This window comes from Lutra lutra, chromosome 4, assembly GCF_902655055.1.
Source record: "Lutra lutra chromosome 4, mLutLut1.2, whole genome shotgun sequence".
NCBI classification, from domain to species: Eukaryota; Metazoa; Chordata; class Mammalia; order Carnivora; family Mustelidae; genus Lutra; species Lutra lutra.
Genome location: NC_062281.1, coordinates 110,788,444 through 110,814,643, shown reverse-complemented (window position 1 = coordinate 110,814,643; position 26,200 = coordinate 110,788,444). Strand labels below are relative to the sequence as shown.

General features: G+C 38.3%; 1 protein-coding gene across 1 annotated transcript in view; it reads right to left on the bottom strand.

Moving 5' to 3' along the window:
- DPH5 (diphthamide biosynthesis 5) overlaps positions 1–5,872 on the bottom strand; it is a 37,860-nt gene extending 31,988 nt beyond the window's left edge. The window contains exons 1-2 of the mRNA XM_047727253.1: positions 5,732–5,872; positions 5,342–5,499 (exon numbers count right to left, since the gene is read on the bottom strand). Coding sequence (XP_047583209.1) covers positions 5,342–5,476 — 135 coding nt within the window. The 5' untranslated portion in view covers positions 5,477–5,499; positions 5,732–5,872. The remainder of the gene's footprint in view (positions 1–5,341; positions 5,500–5,731) is intronic.
- Between the last annotated feature and the right edge of the window lie 20,328 nt (positions 5,873–26,200).

The following is a 26,200-nucleotide window of genomic DNA, read 5'->3' as shown; positions in this document are numbered from 1 at the left end:
AGTAAGAGTCAGGGAAGGGGGGGGCGTTAAAAAAAGGGCAGTATTATTTAACAAATAATTTTACATTTATATATTATTCAATGACTGATTAGACAGTTTTTGTACAGTATCACCCTTAATCTTCTCCACTCATGAAAATCAAGGCAAAACTCAAAATTCATTCCTGCTTTAAGGTGACAGGTTTTATGAGGAGGACAGGGTAAAAATTCAAAATTAAAATTGCTTTTGGGTATTTCTGGAAGGATACATAAGCAATTAGCAATAACTGCCTCCAGGAAGGAGAACCAGGATCGAAATCTTTCAATGTATATACCATTTTGAATCTTTTAAATTTTATGCCATTTAAGGTATTAACTAGTTTGAAAATAAGCTAGAAAAGTAGAGGCTAGAAGTAGGATACCTAAACAAGAAAACAAAACCCAAAGAAAACCCCAAACACTCTAACACTGAAAGAAGGAACAGAGAAATAAGGGCTTACGAAAGGGACTGAAAAAAATTGGAAAAGTACAAGTAAAACCAAGAGAAAGTAATGTCATGAAAGCCAGTTTCAAATAGTGATCAACTATGTCAGAAGTAAAACAAGAAGTGAAAACTATCCTGTGGCATTCTCAGCTACTAAAGAATTGTTCAACAAACAGAAATATTTCAGAGGAATGGAAGTAAACTTGCAGGAGTCTGAGACATGAGTGAAGTAGGGACAAGAAAAGTATACTGCTTCTTCAAAGGGCTTTGGATAAAGAGACAGAAACAATAATAACTATGGAGAAGAGATGTTGAAAAGGGGAGAGATTTCAGAATGAACAAAATCTGAATATGGTTTCAAGCTGAGGGGAGAAGGATGTTAATATATATCAAACATAACAAAGAAAGAATAATTGATGGGAATAAGGTTTCAGAGGGAGGAAGAGGTTTGGAAAAAACACACCTAGTAGAGTTGTCTTCAACACACTGAGAACCTCATCTAACAAGTCATTTTCTAAGACTTGGGGTAAGACAGATTCAGATTTAAGGGAAGGACAAATGGGAAGTTAATAAAGGTCACAGATGATTGCCTCAGTTTTCTCAGTGGCAAGTCTATCTCTCCACTATCAAGCCACAGCAGGTGGATAGGAGGACAAGGAAGCAGAGTGAGCTGGTATCCAGATGAAGTAGATTAGGAAGAAAAGAGAGGGAAATGATATACTGGAAGAAAAGGAAATTATTTTCGTGATGCCCAAGAACAAGTATAGCGAATTATTGTGCTTATCTCCTCCATGCTTTTGCTCACAATTATTTTTTTCTTTAGTAAGGAATACTCTTTTTCTTCCCTTTACCAAATCTTATATATACTGACAAAATTTTAATACATCTACATTAGATCACTCTCGGTCAGGCATAGTTCTAAGAACTTATGCATATGAATTCATCTAATCTTCACAACAATCTATGAGACAGTCCCTATTTTTATCTCTGTTTAAGAAATAAGAAAAAGAACACAAAGTTAAGTGATTGCCCAAGGTCACAGAACCTTGGTTGACTGCAAAACTTTACATGTACTACAGATTAGGCACAGGGGTGGCTGGCTGGCTCAATTGGTAGAGCATGCAACTCTTGATCTCAGAGTCATGGGGCTTGTGAGTTCAAGCCCCACACTGGATGTAGAGCCTACTTAAAAAAAAAAACAAAAGACAGGGGTGCCTGGGTGGCTCAGTGGGTTAAGCCTCTGCCTTTAGCTCAGGTCATGATCTGAGGGTTCTGGGACCGAGCCCCGCATCAGGCTCTCTGCTCAGCAAAGAGACTGCTTCCCCGCACCCCCTGCCTGCCTCTCTGCCTACTTATGATCTCTGTCAAATAAATAAATAAAATCTTAAAAAAAAAAAAAAAGGCAAAAGACCAAAAAACCAAATGAGGAACTGACAGGCAGAGCTTAGTGATCGCCTCTGCTTTCTGCATGATAGCTACAGCCCCAAGGTTAGCCCTCTTCGGCCAAAGCAGCTTCATCTATTTACCCTACCGAGCTGTATAAATATTAGCATTTTCTATCTAGACATGAAAACGAAAGAAACGAAACAAAAAGACTGGGATGCATTATTTTAAGAGACAGCTCAAATACCATCTATTCCATAGTATTCTCTGACCACCATGACCTAAAGTGATCTTCTTATATGTATTTCAATTGGAATTAATAACCAGTAATTACTTAATATCTGAGACAGCTTCTATGTAATTCATGAAAACAACACTGGCTTAAATAAGATCATCTAAGTTCTTCCCAGCAATATAATTTTACAGTTTCTTCTTCCCATTGTTGTCATGAATTGTATTTAAATCTCCCATTATTAAGTTTTCCTGAGTATAATACAGATGAATCATGAACTACTTGAGAACAAAGACCATAGCTTATGCCTCTTTGTATAAGGCACTACAGGTATATTACACCAAATGGCACATAAAATTATAATTCATTCACAGAAAGTGCCTCAAAATTCAAAGTGTATACACTAAACCTCTTTCCTGGATTCACAATCTCTAGTTTAATAAACTTTTGAATAATACAGAACATATAAATAATACTACCTATTTGGCAATTTGAAAACAACAGCTTTCAATTTAAGAAAAGATAAATTACAGACTTTTTTTTAAAGATTTACTTAATTATTTGAGGGAGCCTAGGTGGCTCAGTCAGTTAAGCATCTGTCTTTGGCTTGGGTCATGATCCCAGGGTTCTGGGATTAAGTCCCACATCATGGGGCTCCCTGCTCAGCAGGGAGTCTGCTCCTCCTTCTTCCTCTGCCCCTCCCCTGGTTGTGCTCTCTCTTGCTCAGTCTCTCTCTCAAATAAATAAAATCTTCAAAAAAAACCCCATAAAAAATAAATATTTATTTATTTATTTGAGAGAGAAAAAGAGATATAGCACAGGAGGGTTAGGAGGGGGCAGAGGGAGAGAATCTTCAAGCAGACTCTCCATGGAGTGCAAAGCATGACTGGGGTTCCATCTCAGGACCTACGAGATCATGACCTGAGCTAAAACCAAGAGTCTGACGCTTAACCAACTGAGCCACCCAGGTGCCCAAAATTCAAGATTTCTTCAGCAACATCCATGTATGCCATTTATAAAATACTATTTTGTGTGATTATTGATAAAAGCAAGCACATATTCATGAAGAAAACAGACTTTTCCAATCTTTTTTATCTGCTACACAATAATTATCTAGTTATTGAGACCAGATTGTAAATATAGGTATGAACACATAACAATTTTTAAAAATCAATTTCTTTTTAAAAAAAGGTAGACATGAAAGGAAATAAAGTCACTGAAGAGAAAGTGGCTCTGAGATTTTACTAGGCAATAAAAGGCATGAATTTATTTATACCTTACTTTATTCCAGATAAGAGTCATTAAAGGTGGCTGATGTTGCACAGCCAGTTGCTCAGGGAAAAACATGAACTAAGGACCTGGAGGAAGTTACGAAGAGCAGACCAATGGAACTTTGTGATACACAAAGCATTTTGCTTGAATCCTACCTTCTCTCGGGACATTCTCTGAAATCATTATTTTGTAAAGCTATTATCCATCCTGGAGTATAGACAGACATTCTATGGTATAAATGTTAAAAGTGGTGCTTCTCAACTCAGGACTGTCTTGGCTTATATTCTGTCTCTATCACTTATTGTATGACCTTGGGCAAGTTTCTCTGTGCCTATAAAATGTGAGCAGTAGTTACAGAGTGGTAATCCTGTTCTACATATAAAACACTTAGAACAGTGCATAGTAAGCCTCCTATAAATATTAGCACTTATTACTGTGGAGGAACAGATAGTCCAGCACCTTAACAAAGTACACATAAGTTACCTGTATGTGAGGCTGGGCCCACCCCCAACAATACGTTTTGGGGGAAAAAAAAAAATCTTGTAAAAATTGTAGCAACCAAAATTACCATTTAGCTAGCACTTAAAGTTTATAAAGCACTTTCAAATACATCATCTTAATAAAATCCTATATAACCCTCCAATTGGTTATTGTCTCCATTTTCACAAATGAAGCTACGGAGGTTTAAAGAAATCTGGAAATGTCCATTAACAACTACCATTTCTCAACATTTCTGCTACAGGTACTACATTAAGAACCTATGAGGTAGGCATTATTATCCCCATTTCACAAAGTAAAAAAACTAAAGCTAAAGGACTTGTCCAAGGTGACATGGTAACATGTAACAGAGAAGACAAAGTCAGGTCCAACTTTCCTCTATGCTATGCCGTGACACCTTATTCTATAGAAATGCTAACTTATTATCTGTTTCTATTCTCTTGGATGAATTTTAGTTCATTCTAGTTCTCCTTGATCACTGGTAAGAGAGGAATATTTATTATCTTGAACTGAGATACTTTGGTTCCAACCCAACAAATCAGAATCAACAAATCAAAGCTGGCCATTAGACACAACTTCCACATGAGTGCATGGCCAATTCAAGTAGCAGTCTTTAATTCCTTAAGGTTTTTTTTTTTTTTTTTTTTTTTTTTTTTTTAATATTCCTTAAGATTTTTGAAGTAACTTGGGAGACGAGAATTCTCTGGGCTTGTGAATCTGAGAGAACGGAAGACCTGAAATTCTCCAGGTCACCTTTTTGTTCAGAAGCCTTGATAGACCAGCTAAAATCCTCTCCCTCCTCCTATAACATATCCATCATTCTCTTCATCTTAATTTACATTCTATTTGGAGTTTGACAATGAACCTGAACTACTTAACTCCTCCTTCAAAGTGTAGAGCCCTTAACAAGAGCAAGCTAAATGTATGATACATTAACAAATCCTAAGGTATTTATTAAGTTCCAGGCTCACTCTTTCTCTCTCTCTATATATATAGAGAGAGAGTCTCATAGGAGACTATGTATATTAGCCTTACCGGCAGTCTTCTTAAAGTTAAGACCTCTCTGAATAGGGTACTGACAGAAAGGCGATTACCATTCCCTATGGAAATACTTCAAAGGCAGAAGCTTTCAGCTTGGTTTCTGAATATATAACCAACTCATTAAGGCTATGTTAGTACCTCATTAGCACTCAACTCAGAAAAAAATTTGACTATCTCATGAAATAAGGGATTTTGATAACTATCCCCAGGAGTGTAAAATAACTTTCTTATTTATTAGAGAAAGCCACAAAATTAGACTTGTAAAGTAAGACAAAGCACCCTTTCATTTTCCAAGTCACTTCGTTGTATTATTCCCATTCCTGCGATCCTTAATGAGCAGGGATGTATTTTAAAGGATTTAAACAAGTAGACCTGAAAATTGGGTTCAGCTTAGCGTAATGAAAATCAGCTGTTAGCTTTCTTCCGAGGAACTGAAGAACCTTAACCACCTACCAGGGCTTCCTTCCCTACAGTCAGGATTGAAGTATAGGCTTCTAGATACACTCGACTGCAGCGTCTTACAACTTCCAGGCCCTTGACTGTGATGTCCTTGGCATCGCCCAGGCCCAAGCCGATCAAATAAAGCATTTCAAAGTCCAGGGGGAGGAAGACTGCAGGACGAAGTGAACAAGAAAAACAAGCGTCAGCTACACGGAAGATACGTAAAATCTGGCGATGAACATGAAAATGAAAACCAAGATAGCACAAGAAGGAACGGCAAGTCACAAGCGAGGTCTGAGAACCTTACTTCACGCCTCTTAAATAAGGATTCTGGAATGAGTGTTTTTAAAGAACCCCATCCCCCTTTTTTCTCGTTACACCAAACTAAGAGCAGTCAGTTACCCTCTAAAAACTGTAGTTGGGTCCCCAAACTGCTAACTGCAGCCTTTCCGAAAAACCAGCTACCGAACGGGCGGATTCGCGCAGAGCGAATACGCACGCCACCGGCCTCACCTACGGTGCCGCAAAATGCGCCTTTACTGCACTTTACGACTAGCTGGTGGGGCGGGCAAGCCGGCCTCTGGGGGTGGGGGGCGGGGATTAGGGAGAACTGGACCTGACGTGACCCGCCGGCTGCTGGGGCAGGGAGGGAGAGGTGAGTTGGCCAAGGGAGTCCATCCAGAGCCCCCCAGCATGACCTCTGGCAAAGGACGAGGAGTACGCGAGATCCCCTTAGCCCGTGGCTTTACACACCCCCATCCTAGGACAGGGTAAGTGCAGGAGCTCTTCGCCCGGGAGGAGCTGGCCCCGAGGTTGGCCGCGCTGTCCCTCGCCGTACGCCTTTCCTCTTCCAGGCGCACGAATGGGTGGCGGGTGGGAGGGACTTTTCTAATTTGCCCGGGTTTGCCCGAGTGCAGATATTTCCAACCTCGCCTTTGCATTCTGCTGTTGTTTAACCAGCTGCCTCCCTGGTGAGGTGTCAGTTGAGCAAATCTGGCCATCAGTGTGATCCTGATTTCCCAGCGGGGCGATGATGCTTGGGGTTTGCCCCCAACCCCAAGACCTCATTCCGGAGGGCCCCAAGGGGTGTGACTGGGATATGCCTCAGTCATCCACATTGTCGGGAAGCCCAGACATTCCCCCCGCCCCCGCCATGCTCCTGTGCCTAGAAAAGTGACATTTAAGAGTGCTCAGGAATTTCAAACTTCAATTGCTTCCACAGGGGGAATTCCTATCAAGTGGTTGGTTAGATGTAGTTCCGATATCGGAATGGTTTGTTTTGACTGTAAATGCTCTTGGTAAGGTCACTAGTGACCTCATCCAAGTTAAAAAGACAATTTCCATTGTTTATCTTAGTAGGCAGTGTTGATTATTCAGAATTTTCCTGCTACTTTTCAGACAATGCCTTGAGTCTTTTTTTTGCCCAGCGCCTGTTTCTTAAGCCTTTATTTTGTTTTTTCCTAGTTTCCATCTACCCTTTGCACTTCTCATTTAATACAGTTTTCATGGCTAAGCCTATCCAGTATCATTACATCCATCCATCCTTCATACCAAAAACAAAAAATAATTCAAAATGGATCATGGCTGTAAATGGAAAACATAAAACCATAAAACTTCGTAGAGAAAAAATACATGTGATTTTACTTGGGCAAAGACTTTTCAGGTGCAACACCAAAAGCATGATGTAGGAAAGAAACAATTGAGAAATTGAAGTTCAGTGAGATTAAACGTATGTCCTTCAAAAGGCATTGTTGAAGACACACAAGGGAAGAAAATATTTGCAAAGCATATATTTGGTAAAGGACTTGTATCAAGAATACATAAATAACACTCAAAAGGCAAAAATAAGAAAACACCTTAACTTTTTAAAGAGGCAAAGAATTTGAACAAGAATCTCACAAAGAGTAAGATAAATAAATCCCCAAAGGAGTTACACTAACCTAAAGAAGCTTTGAAAAGATGCTAAACATCATTAGACATTAGGGAAATAAGGAATAAAACCATATTGAGAAACTAGTACATACCTGTTAGAAATTGAAAGCAATAACAAAATAAAACTCTGAATATGTAATTTTGGCTATCTCTAGTATTTTGCTGACTCACATTTTAGCCTCCCATTCAGACCTCCCCTTCAGCCTCCTATATTTAACTTTCTGCTGGAAACCACCTAGATAACCCAGAGGCATATCACATTCAACACATCCAAAGCCGAACCCATCATCTTCCCTTTCAGCTTGGCTTTTCCTTCTATATTACCTGCTTCGGATGGAAGGCATTATCATCTTTAGCCAGACACTTGGAAGTTACCCCGCATCAAATCTGACATATCTGCCTCTCTTAATAGAAACCATGCCTACTATCACAGTGTTTCCTTAGGTCCTCATGTCACTCCCACAGCTGGTCACCATGTCTCCTTCACATTCATACTTCTTTCACAGTCCAGAAAGACCTCACTAAGATGCAGTCTGAAAATGTCATTCCCTTCTAAAAAAGTCTTTCTGAAGCCAAGAGAAAGTCCAGGTTCTTTAACGTATCCCACAGGATCATCCCTGGAGTGACCACTGCCTACCTCTCTCCAGCCTCATGTCTCTCCACTCTGAATCATGAGCTTCTTCCCTAGCAGTACTCTTCTGTGCTCACAACATTCTCCTTTGTGATGACTTTAGTCAGGCTGCCATATCAGCAGAGAATACTCACTCTCTCCCATTCTCTCCTACCTAGATCACTGCTACTCATTCTGTAAGACTAAGGTTAGGGGTGCCTGGATGGCTTAAGTCAGTTAAGCCTCTGATTCTGGCTCAGGTTATGATCTTGGGGTCCTGGGATCGAGCCCCATGTCTGAGCCCCATGGACTCTGTGCTCAGCGGGGAGGCTGCTTCTCTTTTTCCCCTCTCCCTCTGCCCTTCACTTGCCCCAACCCCGCTCATGCACACAGGTGAGCTCTCTCTCAAATAAAATCTTAAAAAACAAAACAAAACAAAACTAAGTTTAGGAAGCCTTTCCAGAGATCCATGTGCTAGGTTAGGTATCTGCTTTCAATTAGGGTAATACTGTGCATATACTTATCAATCACTTAAGTGCTTTGTAATTGTCTGTTTGTGTATCTTCCTTACCAAACCATCAATTTCATAGTTAGGTCCTGTATCTTATATTCTCATCCCTAAGGTTTAGCACAGTGTCTGGCACATAGTATTGAGTAAATATTTGTTAAACAGATCATTATGTATATACACTGGTAGCTTAGCAATTTCTTTGAGTTACGATGTACTTTTTTCTATTTTTATGAGATGCAGGGTGTGGTGTGTTTTAGATGAGTACCAAAAGTCATTGACAGAATGTCAAACAAAAACATGCCTTGTTCATGCCACTTCAGAAAGTTATTTATGTTAAAAGATTTATGACACAGTTCACATATACCTCATATGCATTCTGTCAAGCAGGTAAATTTTCCAACACACTGTTCCTTTTTTATGTGTTTTTGTCAGATTTGCTTTGAGTAATTTCAGGTAGATTTACAGGGAAAGGACAGTGCCAAAAGGAGTAATTAATTGAAAAGAAGGTGTAGTTTATGTTCTTTCAGGAAATCTGTATTGAAAACAAAGTTATCCTGGGTAGGTAAGGTAATATTCTTTTTTAGATACTGAAGGGATTTCAGTTTTTGCTCTTCAGAATTCAGTCAAAGAAACTACTTTCCCTATAGAGTTCTCAAACCTTTTTGCCTGCCTCCATTTCTCAATAGAAGTGTAAATTTGGGGGACTTTTCTGGAGATAGAGAAAGGTGTTATGGAAATCTTCCTCCTCAATCCCCCGCAATTCATTAAATATAATCAGCAAAATCTTGCATAGTCTTTTTTGCAGAATTATTCTTTGTGATATGGACATTTCTCCATTACCATTTAAAACAGTTTCAAATATAATTGCATTTTCCGCAATCATTTATTATTAAAAATTTCAAACACATGTAGAAAAGTTGAAACAGTTTTACAGTAAACATTCATCTAGTCACCTCTTAAGTTCTGTAGTTGTTAACATTGTGCTGTATTTGCTTTACCACATGTTTATCCATTCACCCAGCCATCAACCCATCTTATTTTTTGATGCATTTCCAAGAGAGTTGCAGACATACATAGACATATTGATTGCATTTTGCATGAAAGATAAACCCCTCATCTACGTAACAGATTAACAAAACATAGCTAAGTATGTAGCTGATTAAATGATATCATTTCTTCACCTAATTTAGGCAGAGCTTTGAGAATTCTCCTTAAAACAGTTTCAGTTTTTAATCAATATGGTAGCATTATTTTGATGATAATGAAAGCAGTTAGAATACATATTTATAATGTCATAGCAAATTTGAATCTCACATCTAGCAGAAGAGAGGGGGATGATTATAAAGAAATGCAATTCTAGAGCCAAAAAAAAAAAAAAAAGGATGAAGTGAAAGCCTTTTTATTTTAAAGAATAACAAATAGAAATGAGGCCTAAAGAGTTTTCTTCTTTATATTCCTGCTTGCAGATAGGAGAGTACCAAATTGTCCCTGAGGGTGAATATTTATGCTTTTCCTGAAAGATCTTTAAGATGTTTTCATAACTTTTGTCAGTAGCTCACTTTTAGTACCCACACTGTCAGAAATTCTTCCTTATATCTAATCTATGACCTTCAGGCAATAGTCATAAAATGTGAAAGATGTAGATAGTCATAAAAAGTTAATACTGATGGCTTTTCCATTCCATTGTCATAAACACATCATATAGTAGTTATATTTTAAAGTGATAACAGTTGAGATACTGCCTTATATTATGAACAAATTATAATTAACTTACATCTGAAAGAAGTCATCCTTCAATTTTCTTATTTCAGTTCATTGTTTGTCTATTGAAAAGAAGACATCAGGGCTACTGAGTAAACTCCATCTGACCTCATTGTGAATAGAGAATATTATTTTACTCTGAAGCTGGCCTTTTAACCTACATGTTCCCAGAGATTGCCTCATTGTTAGAGGAAATCTTGATTAATATTCTTGGAGCTTAGAGACCTCAATTGATTGATAGTCATTATTTTATATCAGTTCACAAATAGTGATAATTAAAGATAGCATTGCTTTAGGAGAAGTTATATTTGGTGATTCCTTCCTCCAAAGTCTGTTGATAAAAAGGTAGAATTGGGGGTACATAGTTTCACTCTTCTTAAGTTTAAACAATTACATTGTGCTCTTTTAAGATATATTCAGGGAAGCATATGGCAACTAGCCAAGATTTAGTTGGAGAAGGAGGGTGGTTTCCTCTTTACTCAAAGGCAAAATTTTTAAAAAGGACCTACCAGGCTGTATATTAGCCACATGCCCCCACTCACTGTACCTCTGTCCTGCTTCTCTGAACTCACCTCCTGCTACAAAACTGTACATATCCAGAGTTGAGTTTTGCTGGGGTTCAGGGAAAAAATAAAGAAACAAAGAACTATGCACTTCCAGTTACTTCATCTGTTCTTTTCCCCCATAGCACTGTTCACCTTCAAATATAGCTGGGTGATCTACTTATTGTGTCCATTTTTATTGTCAGTGTACTTCTACTAGAATATAAACACCATAAAGGCAGGATTTTTTTTTTTATCCATTTGGTTTACTAATGTGAACAGTGTTTTGGCATATGCTCAGCGTACATATGTAAACAAATTACAAATAAATTTTTTATTTATAAGGGAATGGCTCTGCAGGGGAAAGTTTGCTTAATGGTTAAAAATTAAGATTTTAGGGGTGCCTGGGTGGCTTAGTTAAGCATCCTACTCTTGATTTCAGCTCAGGTCATGATTTCAGGGTTGTGATCAAGCCCCACATAGAGCTCCAGGCTTAATGGGAAGTCTGCTTGAGATTCTCTCCCTTTTCCTCTGTCCCATCCTCCTCCCTCCCTCTCAAAAAAAAAAAAAAATTAAGATTTTAGTGTCATTAAGACCTTGGCTTAAGTCCAGGAGTTTCCACTCAGTAGTTTCCTTATTGCCTTTCTAAATCTCAAGTTGCTTCATCTATGAAATAGACATAATAGTACCACCTCTCATAGGATTGTTGTGAGGATTAAATGAAAGAATACATATAAAGGGCTTAGCATAGTGCCTGGCAATTGGTAAAGACTCAATAAATGTTGACTAATAATAGAGCTTGAAATTTATTTTATTATTATCTACAGAGTCCATCAGACTATGAGAATTAGCCTTCTCCATCCCACTTGGACTGGTTCTTATTCTTTTTTCCCTATTCACAATAGTTCTATGAAATAATTACATGAGTTCATTACTTTTAAGATCAATCCATTATATACCATATTTTATTGATTCACAAAAGGTCATCTTAAACATTGTTATACTCTGAAGTGCTCTTTCTGAGAAAACCTGTCTTTGGTTTTATCATTCTGTTACAGAGTTCAGCACTGTAGACCTGGTCAGCGCCAAATAAGTATTGCCTGGCAATTTGTTAATACTTACAGTGTAAGAAGGCTAATATGCAAATAGTATTTTAGTACATGAAATGTAGTGGGTGAAGAAGATGTTCATTTGGGATCTAAAAACTAAATTTAGTCTTTTTATAAAAACTTTTAGATGCCCAACAAAAATAAAAAGGATAGTTGTGGTAAATTAGTTTATTCATACAGTACTCTGCAATAAAGAGAAAGAATGTACAAAACAACATGGATAAATCTCATAGAAAGTTGAGCAAAAGAGTGCTGTGGAGATGGGATATACCTTATATTTAGTAAAGTCCTCAAAATTTTAAGTGTAAAATTGGATGAATTCTTACATTTGTGTACAAGCATGTACCCATCACCCAGTTCAAGATAGGGAACATTTTCAGCATCCCAGAAGGTTCCCTTTGTCCCCTCCCAGGAAATGCTTCCCCCTGCTAAGGTAACCACTAGTTGGTTTCTAATTGCATAAATCAGTTTGTCTCTTCTTATGAATGGAATCATCTTTTATGTCGTCTTTTGTGTCTGGCTTCTTTAGCTCACCTTTATTTCTGTGAGATCCATGTTGTTTGGTGTTGCATAGTTCATCCTTTTTCTTTGCTGAATAGATTTATGAATATATCACTATCTATTTGTATTGTTGATGGACATTTAAGCTGTTTTAGTTTGGGGCCAATATGAATAAATCCATGAATATCGTATCTGTCTTTTGTTGGACTTTACAAACACTCATTTCTCTTCAGACATTATGCAGGAATTGGAATTGCTAGGTTATAGGATATGTGTTTTTACTTTAGTAGATAATGCCAGACAAGTTTCCAGAGTACTCGTATAATTTATGTTTCTGCCAACTGTTGACGATTCTCATTTCTCCATGTCCTTGCCAACACTTGGTATTGTGAGTTTTTTTAATTTTGGTGGGTGTGTAGTGATATCTCATGGTTTTAATTTGCAGTTCTGATGAAAAAAGTTAGTATTAATTGAAAACATTTCTAAGTAAATTTATTATTTTTTAAAGATTTTATTTATTTATTTGACAGAGAGAGAGATCACAAGTAGGCAGAGAGACAGGCAGAGAGAGGGAGGGAAGCAGGCTCCCCTCTGAGCAGAGAGCCCGATGTGGGGCTCGATCCCAGTACCCTGAGATCATGACCTGAGCCGAAGGCAGAGGCTTAACCCACTGAGCCGCCCAGGTGCCCCTAAGTAAATTTATTTTTTAAAAGGAGAAGTATTTATGTCCTGCACCACAGTGTTACTTAACTGCTGAATCTGTACCTTAATTTAAACCCATTTTCTAAATGGGCCTTAATATGCGTGCAACAATGACCATGTGCTTAAAGAATATAGTTACCCACAAAGAGAATGCCTATGGTCAGGATGCCCACTTCTTCTGGTCTGTTACCAGTAACTGTAAATAGAACTGGTTTTGCTATCAGTAAAATGAATGCTTTAAGCACAATGGTTTCTAACACATCTTAAGGGATTCAGAACTTCCTTCTGTGGAAGCAGTGGGTTAGAATGGAAAGCCTTCTAGCTCAGGAATCAACCTGGGCTCTTTGCACTTTGTGGCATTTGCTTTGCTTGTTCTAAACCCCAACGGTAAGTCTCTTCCTCTTCCTTCTCCTTCCCTACTTTCCTTCTTTTAAAAGATCTGATATGAGAGGGAGCAATATAATAATTCTTTAAGCCTGGAAATTAACATAACCAGAATATAATTTTTAAACCATATAAGTTGTGATTAAATTTGTATACTAATAAACTGTATAGACCTTGAGTTATTCAAATTTAGCAGTATGGTCACTTATCATACTTACAGAGAGTGATTTTTTTTCCCCACAATAAATCTAGAAATATTTTCAACCAAAATTAAACCCCTGTCTATGTGAAATTGTAGAATTTCCACAAATTTAATTTTCTTGGAGTGGATTTGGTTTGCATTTTCGAAATCCTAGGCAGGCATAGGATATGATTTACCCTAAACTTATTTCTTTGGATTTTTACTTGATTTTATTTGGTTTTTGGTTTGTTTGTAATAAATATTTTCTGTTTTTCCTTTGAATATCATTGTGTCTTTTTAGCATTTTTTTAAACTCACTGCCAGAACTCATTACATTTTCTGGAAATAGGGGTGCCTGGGTGGTCAGTTGGTTAAGTGACTGCCTTTGGCTCCAGCCTCACATCAGGCTCCCAGCTCAGCAGGGAGTCTGCTTCTCCCTCTGTCCCTCTCCCAGGTCCTCCTCCCTCTCCCTCTCTCTCAAATAAACAAAATCCTTTAAAAAAATTCAAAAAAATTTTCTGAAAATAATGGTTTATAGGAATCCAGGCTCATATAGAATCAATTTTAATCATATCTTTGCTTCTGGCTATTATTCCTCTTGTGGTATTCATTAAATAATATTTGATGGGATTCTAACAGTAGTGTCAAAAATATTGTTTATTCCAAGTATACCAATTGCAGAAGCAGGAAAAAGCTGTGGTCAAGAGCCTGGGCTTTGGGGTCAGACTATAGGACTTGAGTTCTGGCTTCTCTTACTAGCACTAGCACTTAGGAAAGTTCCCAAATTTTCAGTTACATTATGTGTAAAATGTAGATAATAAAGGTTCTTATCTCATAGGACTGTCATGTGGATTAAATGAGGAAATAGTCCACATTAACTATTTTTAACAGTGTCTTGTACTTAGTAATCAGTCAGTAAATGTTAGCTGCCATTATAAATATTACTGTCTTTAGGTTTTTGTGAGGATTAAATATAATAACATGAGTAAAGTGTATGTCAAAAGGCCTGCAATTTAGTAACCGGTTAATATTGGTTAATGTTAGTACTGAACAAAGATTTTCTCTGGTCAGTTGGTTTTACACAGTTTCTATGTGTTTAGGTAAAATTGCACTTCAGGACCATTCTCCCTCCCCATAAAAAAAGTGATTTTGCAATTAGCATATTTGGTACTCAGATAACATGGATTTCCAAGATAATGCTTGAAGGTCTTAAAAATTATAATGTGGCTGAAATGTTATTTGTAATGAAAGAAGAAAGTGGTGTTAATAACTTAAAAAATGTAGTTTTGAACATTTTTTTCTTGAATAATGATGTGATGACATTTTTCAGTTTCTAATAATCTTGTTTGTGGCCAGTTAAACTCCATTGGTAGATTGGCGGTTTTGGGGGCATGGCTTCGTAATATGCTGGGGCCATAGAAATTATACTCGGAATCATACTAATCTTGATACTGGCATCACTCAACATTTTTATTCATTTTCTGTTCATCTCTGTTTTGTCTGGCCTCCCTGTGTTTCTCATTAATCGAGTTCCTTATCTTGTACCTAGTTCATCACTACATGCAGCTCTGCCTTGTTATTTCAGGAGATAAACCATACAACTGATTTCAGTCTTCTAAGAGAGACTTGATTTCTTGCCCTCGGCTCCATCTCACCTTAAATGACTTCCTTTTGCGAAGCAAGACCTCCCAAAACCCTAAGTACTTACCTGTCTGAAACTGTCAGGATCAATGAGTACTTTTGAACAGGTTGGGCAACTTTAGGAAGTGCCATTCACAGGGACTTACATACAACTGCTCAGCTGATTGTGGTGGCCCAGTGACCAATTGCCTGTTTCTTAAACTTTTTCACCTGCTGTGTTTCTGCTTTGATAGATACCCTGGGGCTACTTGACTTTTTGTTTGTTCGTTTTCAATGATACATGCCCTATCATTATGTGCTGAAATAGCACTTGAAAGAGTGGTCTTCAGCAGACAACATGGGCTGAGATTCCTGTCCCGATGTTTAATAATCTTCTTGAATTATTTGATACCATCCCTTAGCATTAGTGGCTGCCCACTGTTCACCTGGAATATTCCTTTCCTACTTAATCCCTCAGGAATCTCACTCTTTAAATTGTAGTTTAGAAGCTCTTCATCTATAGTATCTTCACACCTCACCTAAGGTGCAAATTTTTTCCTTCCTCCTTTGATTTCTTTTAGTATCTTCGGTTATTTCTCTCGTTAGACTGTAGAATTTAAGGGAAAGGGGCAGTGTTTTGTCTTTACGTTCTCTGTAACATCTGTATCAGTGCTTCGCTCATAACAGAAGCTGAGTACATGTAGAATGTCTTGGTGAAAGTGCTGCTTAACAGGAGCACTCCAGTAATGATGTGCTTACTGGAATCAAGAGGAGAGAGGCCGGCAACAAGGAAGCGTACTGACATATGTCGGAGGGGTAATCAGTCTTGAATGGACTCAATGGCAAAGTAAGTTGAGATGTGTTGATTATATAAATCAATGTGGATGACCATGAGCACAATTAAATGGGAAAGAGGAGAGCAGGGATTGATTAGAACCTGACATCAATCCAAACTGGAACCAGTTTCTTACATTTAGAAGTTTTGTCAAATGTCAGAAAAATAAAATAAATTCAGCTATATATTTATAACACTGTACATTCAGTTTGATGTTTAAAACCATGAAGAAATAGGTCCTAGGAGAGCTCTCATCTGGCCTTTCTCGGCTGTCATCACATTGGATTATTACAAAATTAATAACAAAAACCCCATTTTATGGTGAGATTTCAACAGAACTAGAATGAGTTGGGGATTTTTCTCCCTTCTTGTAACCAGCGGGACACAGGAATGAATAAGCATGGAGGGAGCTGAGATTGTTACACATTTCTGCAGATCTTTGGGCAAAATTTTTATACCCCTCCCCCAGAAAGCCTCCTGAGAGCTAGACTGACTGACTGCTGGAGGATCACATTTTTCAACAGATTCCTGCACACTCATTAGTGTTCATCACATGCAAAGATTTAGCTTAAGTCCTTCCACAACTAATTTGAAGCCCTATAATTGGCCGTAATTGTGCCTGCTTCGATGCAAAAAATATTGATGTGCCTCTCGTGCATAAGGCTCTGTGTTCTGTACTCTCAGGGATACAGAGGAGTGAAAGTTACTATCTTGACCCTCTAGAGGTTATACTCAAGTTGGGGAAAACAGGGTAAACAGCTGTGCTCCATAGGGACAAGTTGATAATACACAGTGATACATACTATCACAGGCAAGAGTAGTGCAGAGGGAGAACGGGGTGGGGAGAGTAATTATACTGGTTACTGCTCTAATAGCTTGGTCTAATGCTGTTCTTTTTACATATTTAGGTAACCCATGGAAGCTCTTTCTGGATGTTTGACTGCTGACCAGATAACCACAGTTTATTTATGTCACAGTCCGGGGTGGTTGTTTCGATGGGGTATTGTCCAGGGATCCTAGCTTGTTGCAGTGGAACAGCCCTGCTGTGGACTTCAGTCCTTACAGACTAGAGTTTCCAGGTTACCCACAATGCCAGCTTCTTAGCAACTTACTAACAGTAAGAGTGCTCTCTCTTATCCCCTAATTAATTATTCTTCATGTCTTGTTAGTTTTGGCTCCTAAGTAATTTGTAAATCTTTCCAGTACTCTCCAAGTCCCCTGCTCAAGCTTTAATCCTAGCTTTTGTCCCTTGTCACAGGCACATGGAGTAGCCTCCTGACTGGTCTCCCTGTCTCAAGTACTGTTCCGACCCATTTTTTACACTGCAATGGTGTGCTCTCTAACAAGAAATTTCATAGTAATCTCCTTAAAATTCCTCAGTCCTTCTGCCATATCTACATATAAAAGTCCAAATTCCTTAGAATAAGTCACAGACTTTCTAATTTAGATTTTTCCTATTTTAGCAATCCTTGTTCCATTCTCCTATTCTATACCTTTACTGTAGCCATGCTAAACCCACTTTCTAGAACTCAGGTTTTTCTTGCTGTTGCCATTTTGCTGCTGTTCCCACTCTCTTGAGAACCCCTATGGCCATCCTCCAGGTAGACTCCTCTTCATTGTCAAGAGTCAGTTTATATATTCTGTGTTCCAGGAAACCTTTCTTAGATCCTCAGACCTGAAGCACTGCCTTTTTCGTGATCTCATTCCTACACGTAGTAGCATATACCTTCTTCCAGTAGTTCATTGTTTTTAGGTCCACCGATAGAGTCTGTACTCCTGGAAGGCAGAGGCCGTGTTCTCTTCATTTTTGCAACTGGGACATAATTATTTTTTTTTGATTAAATGAATGAAATAGATACTTGATATTCTGGATTTGATTTTCTAATTTGCAAGCAATCTTGAAGGTCCATCACATGAAGTAATTTTACTTTGCAGAGGCATAAATGTGAATCAGGTGCCCAGTGAGGTTGGTATGCAGGAATGAGTCACTCAACTTGTGAGGATTCTAGCACAGTACTTAACATTATCACTTCAGTGTGGCTTTTTTTTTTTTCTCTTTATGCAAACTGCCAAAGTTCTATTGTAAAATTTTAGTTAGAGAATGAATTCAGTCAATTTTTGTGGGTAGTTTTTATGAAACTGTTTTCATAGAAAAATGAACAGTAATTACTAGTTTAAAATGTTGTAAATACCCCTCTTCAGTATGGTCTTGCTTTCTGGGTACTCAGCAGAAACAGGAATCTCCACTTAGGTATTCATTTCCATAGCTAATTCCTGGCATCCTGAGGAAAAGGAAACATGGCATGGAAATACTTCTTATTCTTTGGCCCTGATATTTTGTGTGGTATTCCTCTGTAGAGAATGTACATAAATTGTTACTTGTGTATCATTTTCAAAGATTATCAGGTTAATTAGTTGGAATTCTATAGTCCCTGAATTCTCTGTCCTATAAATAATTTATCTTTGAGTGTAACTTAAATTTTCTCTTTGTAGTGCTTTCCCTACCATTGTTTCTTTCCCCCCTACTCAGAATAAAGTATTCCTCATCTTGTTTGATAAACATATATTCCTCTACCCTTTGTCTGAATTGCTTTGAATCTCTTCTCCCACGTTCACAGAGACCTTGCTTCATCTGTTATCCTTTCTCATAATTTCAGCTTTTCTCTCCCTGCTTGCTTTTTCCCTTTAGCGTATGAGAATGTATACATCTTAAGGATAATCAGAACAGCTTTCCTCCGATTGTTGCCTCCATCTTGCTATTTCCCTATACTTTTCCTTCCTTTCACACACAGGCGTATTGAAAATATTATCAGAGGGCATCTCAGATTCCTTGTCCCCTCTATTTTCTTAATCCATTTTGCCTGACTTCCATCCCTGTTTCAGTGAAACTACTCTTGCCATGGTCGCTAACGACCTGCATGTTACTAAGCTGGAGAACAATCTGCTACTAGATGCAGAAACGATTTTCTCTTGAATTCTCTGTATTCTAATTCCGTCTACTCCTCAGATATTGGTATTCTCGGGATTCCTTTCTTAATCTTAACTCTTTCTTTACAGACTCCTACTTAATGATCTTATTTTCTCCTGTGGCTCCAAAATCACTTTTAAAGTTATGACTCTCATATCTGTATATTTACTTGCAATTTCTCTTCCGAGCTACCTTCTCCTCCATTCAGCTGCATGTCTGCTATACTTAGTTGATCTACAGACTCTCAAAATGCACAAAATTGAACTCTACTCTTTCCCACCATAGATGCATTTTCTTCCAGAATTCCCTTTAGTGAAAAGAAGCACCGTTAAAACCAAACCCTGATGTCTCCCTAGTGCTTATCCCTTCAAATTCATTTGAATCCAATACAATTTTATCTTCTTATGTCTCTTAGTTCTAATTCCTTTTTTCTATCCTAATTCCAAGGCCTTACTGTTTTCCTCCAGAATTACTTCATCACTTCCCAAGACTGATTCCAGTCTCATCTGACATATAATCCATTCATAACACTGCTCCAAAATTTTTTTTCTGAAACACATCTCTTATGAATTTATCCTCCTGCTTAAAATTCTTATATGCTTCCCCTCCAAATTCAAGATAAAATCCAAACTTCTTTGCACAGTGTACATGAGCATCTTAGGTACTGGCCCTGTGTTTCTCTCTAACCACAACTCTTACTGCCTATACACAGTTTGACTTTGTCTCAGCCCCAGGGAGCACTCCGCTCTCCACCTTCCATGCTACCCTCTTTTCCCCTTCCAATTTCTTTCTCCTAACTAGTCCCTGCTCAGCTTTCATACTTAAGTCTTGAGGTCACTTCTTCCAAGCTTCTTGCTTCTCTTTTTAATCTACTCATTTGACATGCTGTATTTATTATTTCATGTTTCTTTTATAGCACTGATTAATTCTACTATAGTGGTTTATCTGAGTCATCCCTAGACTGTAAGCTCCCTGGCAGCAGAAATTATATATTTTATCTTCATATCCTCCTAACTAGAATGTACCTATGGAATATATTTAATAAAAATTTGTTGGATAAAAATATGTCTGATTTCTGATTACTTCAGAATATTCAGAATATTCACTATTGGGGCGCCTGGGTGGCTCAGTCATGATCACAGGTCATGATCTCCGGTCATGAATCCAGGGTCCTGGGATTGAGCCCCACATCAGGTTCCCTCCTCAGAAGGAAGCCTGCTTCTCCCTCTCCCACTCCCCCACTTCCCTCTCTCACTGTGTCTCTTTCTGTCAAATAAATAAATAAAATTTTTTAAAAAAGAAATATTCACTACCATTACAATGCTTTTAAAGAAATTGTATAATCCAAAATAGGCTTACTCTTTAAAAATGATCACAACTCCTGTGTGAACCAAAAAACTTAAAGACAGAAAGTAGCTCAGGAATATATGTGCCAGTAAATATAGAAAAGCCAGCCTTTGTAGTGCAACTAACTTCTGATACTAACTATCTAGATAGAATTAGGCCAGACTTCATGGGTTAAGGGTACAGTGCTTCACAAGACTACCCTCATTTCAGATACCAGCAGCAAACTTGAGAATTCCTATGGCTACCCTCACTTTTGATCAGCTGGTTACAAATTTGGGAGGTTCTCATGACTCCCTAGGACTTGATCATCCACTAGAACAACTCACAGACTTCAGGAAAGCACTATATTTAGATTATAGTTTTATTTTATCTAAAAAGATACATGTATCTTCCAAAAGAAGATACACTTAGAGTGAAGTCTGGGAAGGCCCCCAAAATAAGAAGTTTCCGTGTCCTCTCCCCATGTAGTCAGAATATTCCCCCCCAATCCCCCATACTTTGATATATGACTGTGCATATAGAATATTGCTAACCAGGGGAGATCATCTGTGCTTCAGTGTCCAGAATTTTCACTGGGGAGTCACTCCATAAGCATGATTGAATCATTGTTCACAAGGTTCAATTCATTCTCTGTCCTTACTCTCCTTCCACGTGGTTGAGCTGATATTATGTGGCTCAAAAGTCCCAACCCTCTAATCACATGATTGGTCTTTCTGGCTTGTCCAGCCCTTATCCTGATTCATCTCATTAACAGAAACTCTCTTGGAGCCCACCATGACTAACAAAGACACTTCTATCACTGGGGAAATTCCAGGGATTTAAAGGGTAGCTCACAGTACAGAGACAAATGTCAGCCACATTCTTAATCCAACAACCTTAGGCCATCTAAAATAAAATAAGCCTGGCTACCAAAACTGACGTGTGTATACAACCTGAATTATGTTGTTAGTCCAGAATTTGTTTTAATCATATCAAGAAAGGGCCATGGTCCAAAGGAAATGAAAGCAGGATATTGAAGAGGTATTTGTCCTTCTATGTCATTGCAGCTTTATTTCCAGAAGCCAAGATATGGAAACAACCCAAGAGTCCATCAATAGATAAATGGGTAAAGAAGATGTGATATATACACACACGTATGTAGTGGAATGTTATTCAGCCACAGGAAGGAAGGAAATTCTACCATTTGCAACAACATGGGTAGAGCTTGAGGACATTGTATTAAGTGAAAGAAGCTAGACAGAAAGACAAATACTGCATGTGTTCAATAGAAAAGAAGAAAGCTCATAGAAACACTAAAATAGTGGTTGCCAGGGGCTGACAGGGGATTGAGGTGGCTAATAGAGAGTCCATAAAAGGGTACAAACTTTCAGGTATAAGATTGAGTCTAGGGATCTAACATACAGCATGGTGACCATAGTTAATAATATTGAATTGTATAATTGAAATTTGCTGAGACAATAAACTTTAATGTTCTCACCAAAGAAGGAGGGGGGCAAGGAATTTGGAATTCACATACAGATTGAATGACAGTTAAAAACTGAATTGGCAGCATAAATTTTCATTTGTCAAGATCTGTTACTTTATGAGAATCTGGATATACTTCTGAATTAGGTTACACCAACTTCATTTAGAGAATATGTTTCAGCAATTGCACTAATGTGGACAGTTCAGAGCATATAAACAATGAAACTTGAGTAATCCTTATAAAACTGATGGCCCCTGAAGTCTCACGAGGGTCTTACACCTTTTAAGTTAGATTGACTAGACAAAGTAATCTACATTACTTAGAAATGTTATTTTTCCATTTGGTTGGTATGCCTTACTGATTTAACTTAAAATTCTATTTGCCACTTAAGAATAGATCCAGGATTTGTTTATAAACTGTAATTAAATTTTGGTTAAAGTTTCTACCTACATTTGCAGGTACCAAATATTGTCAAACAATATTACATTTATTGTACCAATATTGACACTCTTATTAAGAGATGTTAGCCTGGAGTGAAGTATAACTCCTAGGAAGAAATCTAAAAGTCTCCCTAGGACTTTAGCCTCCAAAACTTTAAAAAAATTATAAAGTAAGGAAAGAGGGTAAAATGACACAGTGCTTTTAGCCAGTGTGAATAAAAATGATTTGTGATTAGAGGATCTCTGTTTCTGCAGAAGCAAAATCCTCTATCCCTCCTATTCAAAACTGCAATCAATGATGGGTAACATGTTTAACTGAGCTGGCAAGAAATTTTAAAAATTCAGAGGCCAAAAGTAATGCAGATCCAGATCCAGAGAGATACAGTAGCACTCAAGCTGCCTTTTGCCCTAGGGATTTGTGTGAAAGCATTCGGACCCTGAGCCCCATTTCCACAATGCAGGGTACCAAGGGTGGGAGACAAACTTAGCCTACCAAAGTTGGCCAGCCTAAGAGACTCTGTTGTAGAGACATCTCTGCTCGAAAGGTGAACTACATGCAAACCTGTTCTACAAAGGGGGACAGCAAGGAATATTAACAATTAGACATTCCCTTGACTAGGGGTCAATAAATTACATACCTAAATCTGCCTGCTACCTGTTTGGTACAGCCTGTGAGCTAAGAATGGTTTTCACATTTTTAAATGGTTGAAAAAAGTCAAGAGAAGGACAATTTTATATGGCGTGAAGAGGATATGTGAAATTCAACTTTTAGCGTCCCAAAGCGAAGTTTTATTGGCATATGACCATGCTTATTCGTTTACAGTTAGTCTGTGGTTTTCACATGAGCATGGCTGAATCGAGTCATTGCGATAGAGACCATGCATGGCCTGTGAAACATCACGTATTTACTATCTGGCTCCTTATGGAAAAAATTTCAGGATTCATAATGGCTAGAAATCATTTGAGTTTTCTTCACGTGTACCTCATATCTCAAAACCATGTGGGACAGCACAGTCTTTTGTTAGAATGGTAGGTTTGAAATAATTGACAAGACAGTAATTTAAAGGCAAAAGAAGGAGCCTGTGGCTGGCTCACTCAGAGGAGTGTGCGACTCTTGATCTCAGGGTTGTGATTTTGCGCCCCATGCTGGGTGTAGAGATTATTTAAATGAATAAGTATTTTAAAATAAGTAAAATAAAGGCCAAAAAATAGAACTTAAATTCCTTCAGTTCTGACAATCTATGTGACCACTCTGAATGTGTGTGTGTGTTTTTATTTATTTATTTGACAGAGACACAGCAAGAGAGGGAACACAAATGGGGGGAGTAGGAGAGGGAGAAGCAGGTTTCCTACTGAGCAGGGAGCCCTATGAGGGGCTCGATCCCAGGACTCTGAAATCATGACCTGAGCCGAAGGCAGACACTTAATGACTGAGCCACCCAGGAGCCCCATGAATTTGTGTTTAAATCTTAAAACAATGGAACAGTGCAAACTGTAAGAGACAATATTTTACTGAACTTTACTATCTTTAAAATTGAAATATATTCTTGTTCATTAACAGTTAACTTTTTGAAACTGAAGAATCAAGAAAATATTTTTAAAGAAAATAATTATAAAAGGCATAAAGAATATCTTAAAAGCAATTTATAAATTGAAATTTCATCATAATTTAAAGTTCTGCTGGTCATAGACATCATTAAGAAAACTCAAGTTACGAATTGAGAGAAAATATTCAAAATTGCCTTGTATTTGAATAAATAATTAAATCTTTCTTTTAAGGCAAACTGCTTATTTCTCCTTTACTCTTGCACTGCTTTCACCCTATTTCAGACATCAGATGTGTGGGGTTTTCCCATATGAACCATTTCTCCCAATAGCAGCTGCGTGTCCTACAATTCAACTCAATTCTGACACTAACCAGAGTTAGCACAAATTAATTCCACAGGTTAAGGGCTCAGTCCCACAAGACTGCCCCCCCCCCCATTTTAAAGGCTATTCACAAGCAGTAGGTCCCCAGGTATGATGTATGTTTTTCCCCACACCAAGCAGTTCTCCGGTTCTCAGTGGGTATCCACCGACTGTCCTATAGTTTAACTCTGTTCTGACACTATCTACCTGGAAATGGTGTCGGATCCTACAGATTAAGGGCTCAGTCTCAAAAGACTGTCCCCAGCTCACCTGCCAATTGCAAGTCCAGGTTATTAACTGTGCTTCTGACCAACTAACTGTAGGTAGGTTCCCAGCACCTTGTATTTGGGTTCTGTTGCTTTGCTAGAGCAGCTTACAGAAATCAGAGAAACATTTTACTTACTAAATTGTTGTTTATCATAAAAGGTAATAATAGCTCAGGGGCGCCTGGGTGGCTCAGTGGGTTAAGCCTCTGCTCAAGTCATGATCCCAGGGTCCTGGGATCGAGCCCCACTTCAGGCTCTCTGCTCAGCAGGAAGTCTGCTTCCTCCCTCTCTCTCTGCCTGCTTCTCTGCCTACTTGTGATCTCTGTCTGTCAAAAAAATAAAATAAAATCTTAAAAAAAAAAAAAGGTAAAAGCTCAGGAATGGCCAGATGGAAGTGATGCATAGGGCACCAACCAAGAGTAGGGACACAGAGCTTCCACGCTGTCTGGGCTTTTACCTCTTATTATCTCCAGGTATTCACCAACCTGGGAACTCTCTGAAGCATCTACTTTGGAGTTTTTATGGAGGCTCCATTACATATGCATGATTGATGAAATCACTGGCCACTATGACTGGTTCAACCTCCAGCCGCTCTTCTGGAGATAGGAAGTTCCTCCTGGCAAGAGGCCCTGGCCCTCATCCTTTGGGATATACAAAGTTAGCTCTTAAACCTTAACTCAGGTGTGGTTGAAAGGGGCTTGTGAATGACAAGACAATTCTTTTACCTTTATGGCTTTAGAGTGTGAATTTCAGGAACTGATGACTAAAGGGCAAGTCGTATAACAAAAGATGACCCCTTGGTCTTATACAGTAGTTCCCTGACACCCCCCCCCCATCAGGAGGGGAAATGTTCCAATACCCCCAATGGATGCCTGAAACTGCAGTTAGTACCGAACCTTATATGTAGTATGTTTTTTCCTATACATGCATACCTGTGGTAAAGTTTGATTTATAAATGAGGCACAGTAAGAGACTAACAACAACAATAGAACAATTGTAACGATATACTGTAATATAAGTTATGTGAATGTGGTCTGTCTCTCAAGATGTTTTATTGTACTGTGCTCACCCTTCTTCTTGTGTTATCAAATGATAAAATGCCTGGGTTATGAGATGAAGTGAGGTAAATGACATAGGCCTGTGATGTAGCATTGGGCTACTGTTGACCTGACAGTATGTCAGAAGATGGATCATCTGCTTCCAGAGAGAGGTCTGGATACGGAAAACTGACACTATGGAAAGTAAAACCATGGAAGAGAGGGGACTACTGTATAGGAAGTTACAAGGTTTTAGGAGCTATATGCCAGGAAAAGTGGATGAAGGCCAAATATATTTCTTGTTAAATAATAGTATCATACCAGGTAACTCACAACTTCTGCCCAGTTTAGCTACAACTTGAAGATTTCCATGATTCTTTCCTTGGATTCAGTCATCTGCTAGAACAGCTCACAGAATCCAGGGGAACATTTATGTTTACTGGTGTGTTGTGTAGTGAAAGATATGATAAAGTTTACACATGTATACCTAGATAATGAGATACGTGGGTTGAGATCCAGAAAGGTCCCAAGCACAAGAACATCTGTCCCTGTGGAACTAGGGTGTGCTACTCTCCTGGCACATAGATATGTTCACCAACCTGAAAACTCCCCAAAGCTTGAACTGTTGGAATTTCTATGTAGGCTTCCTTGTATAGACATGATTGATTATTAACTCCATTTCCAGCCCCTGTCTCCTCTCCAGACCTGGGCGGTGGGGATGGGACTGAATGTTCCAAGCTTCTAATCATGGC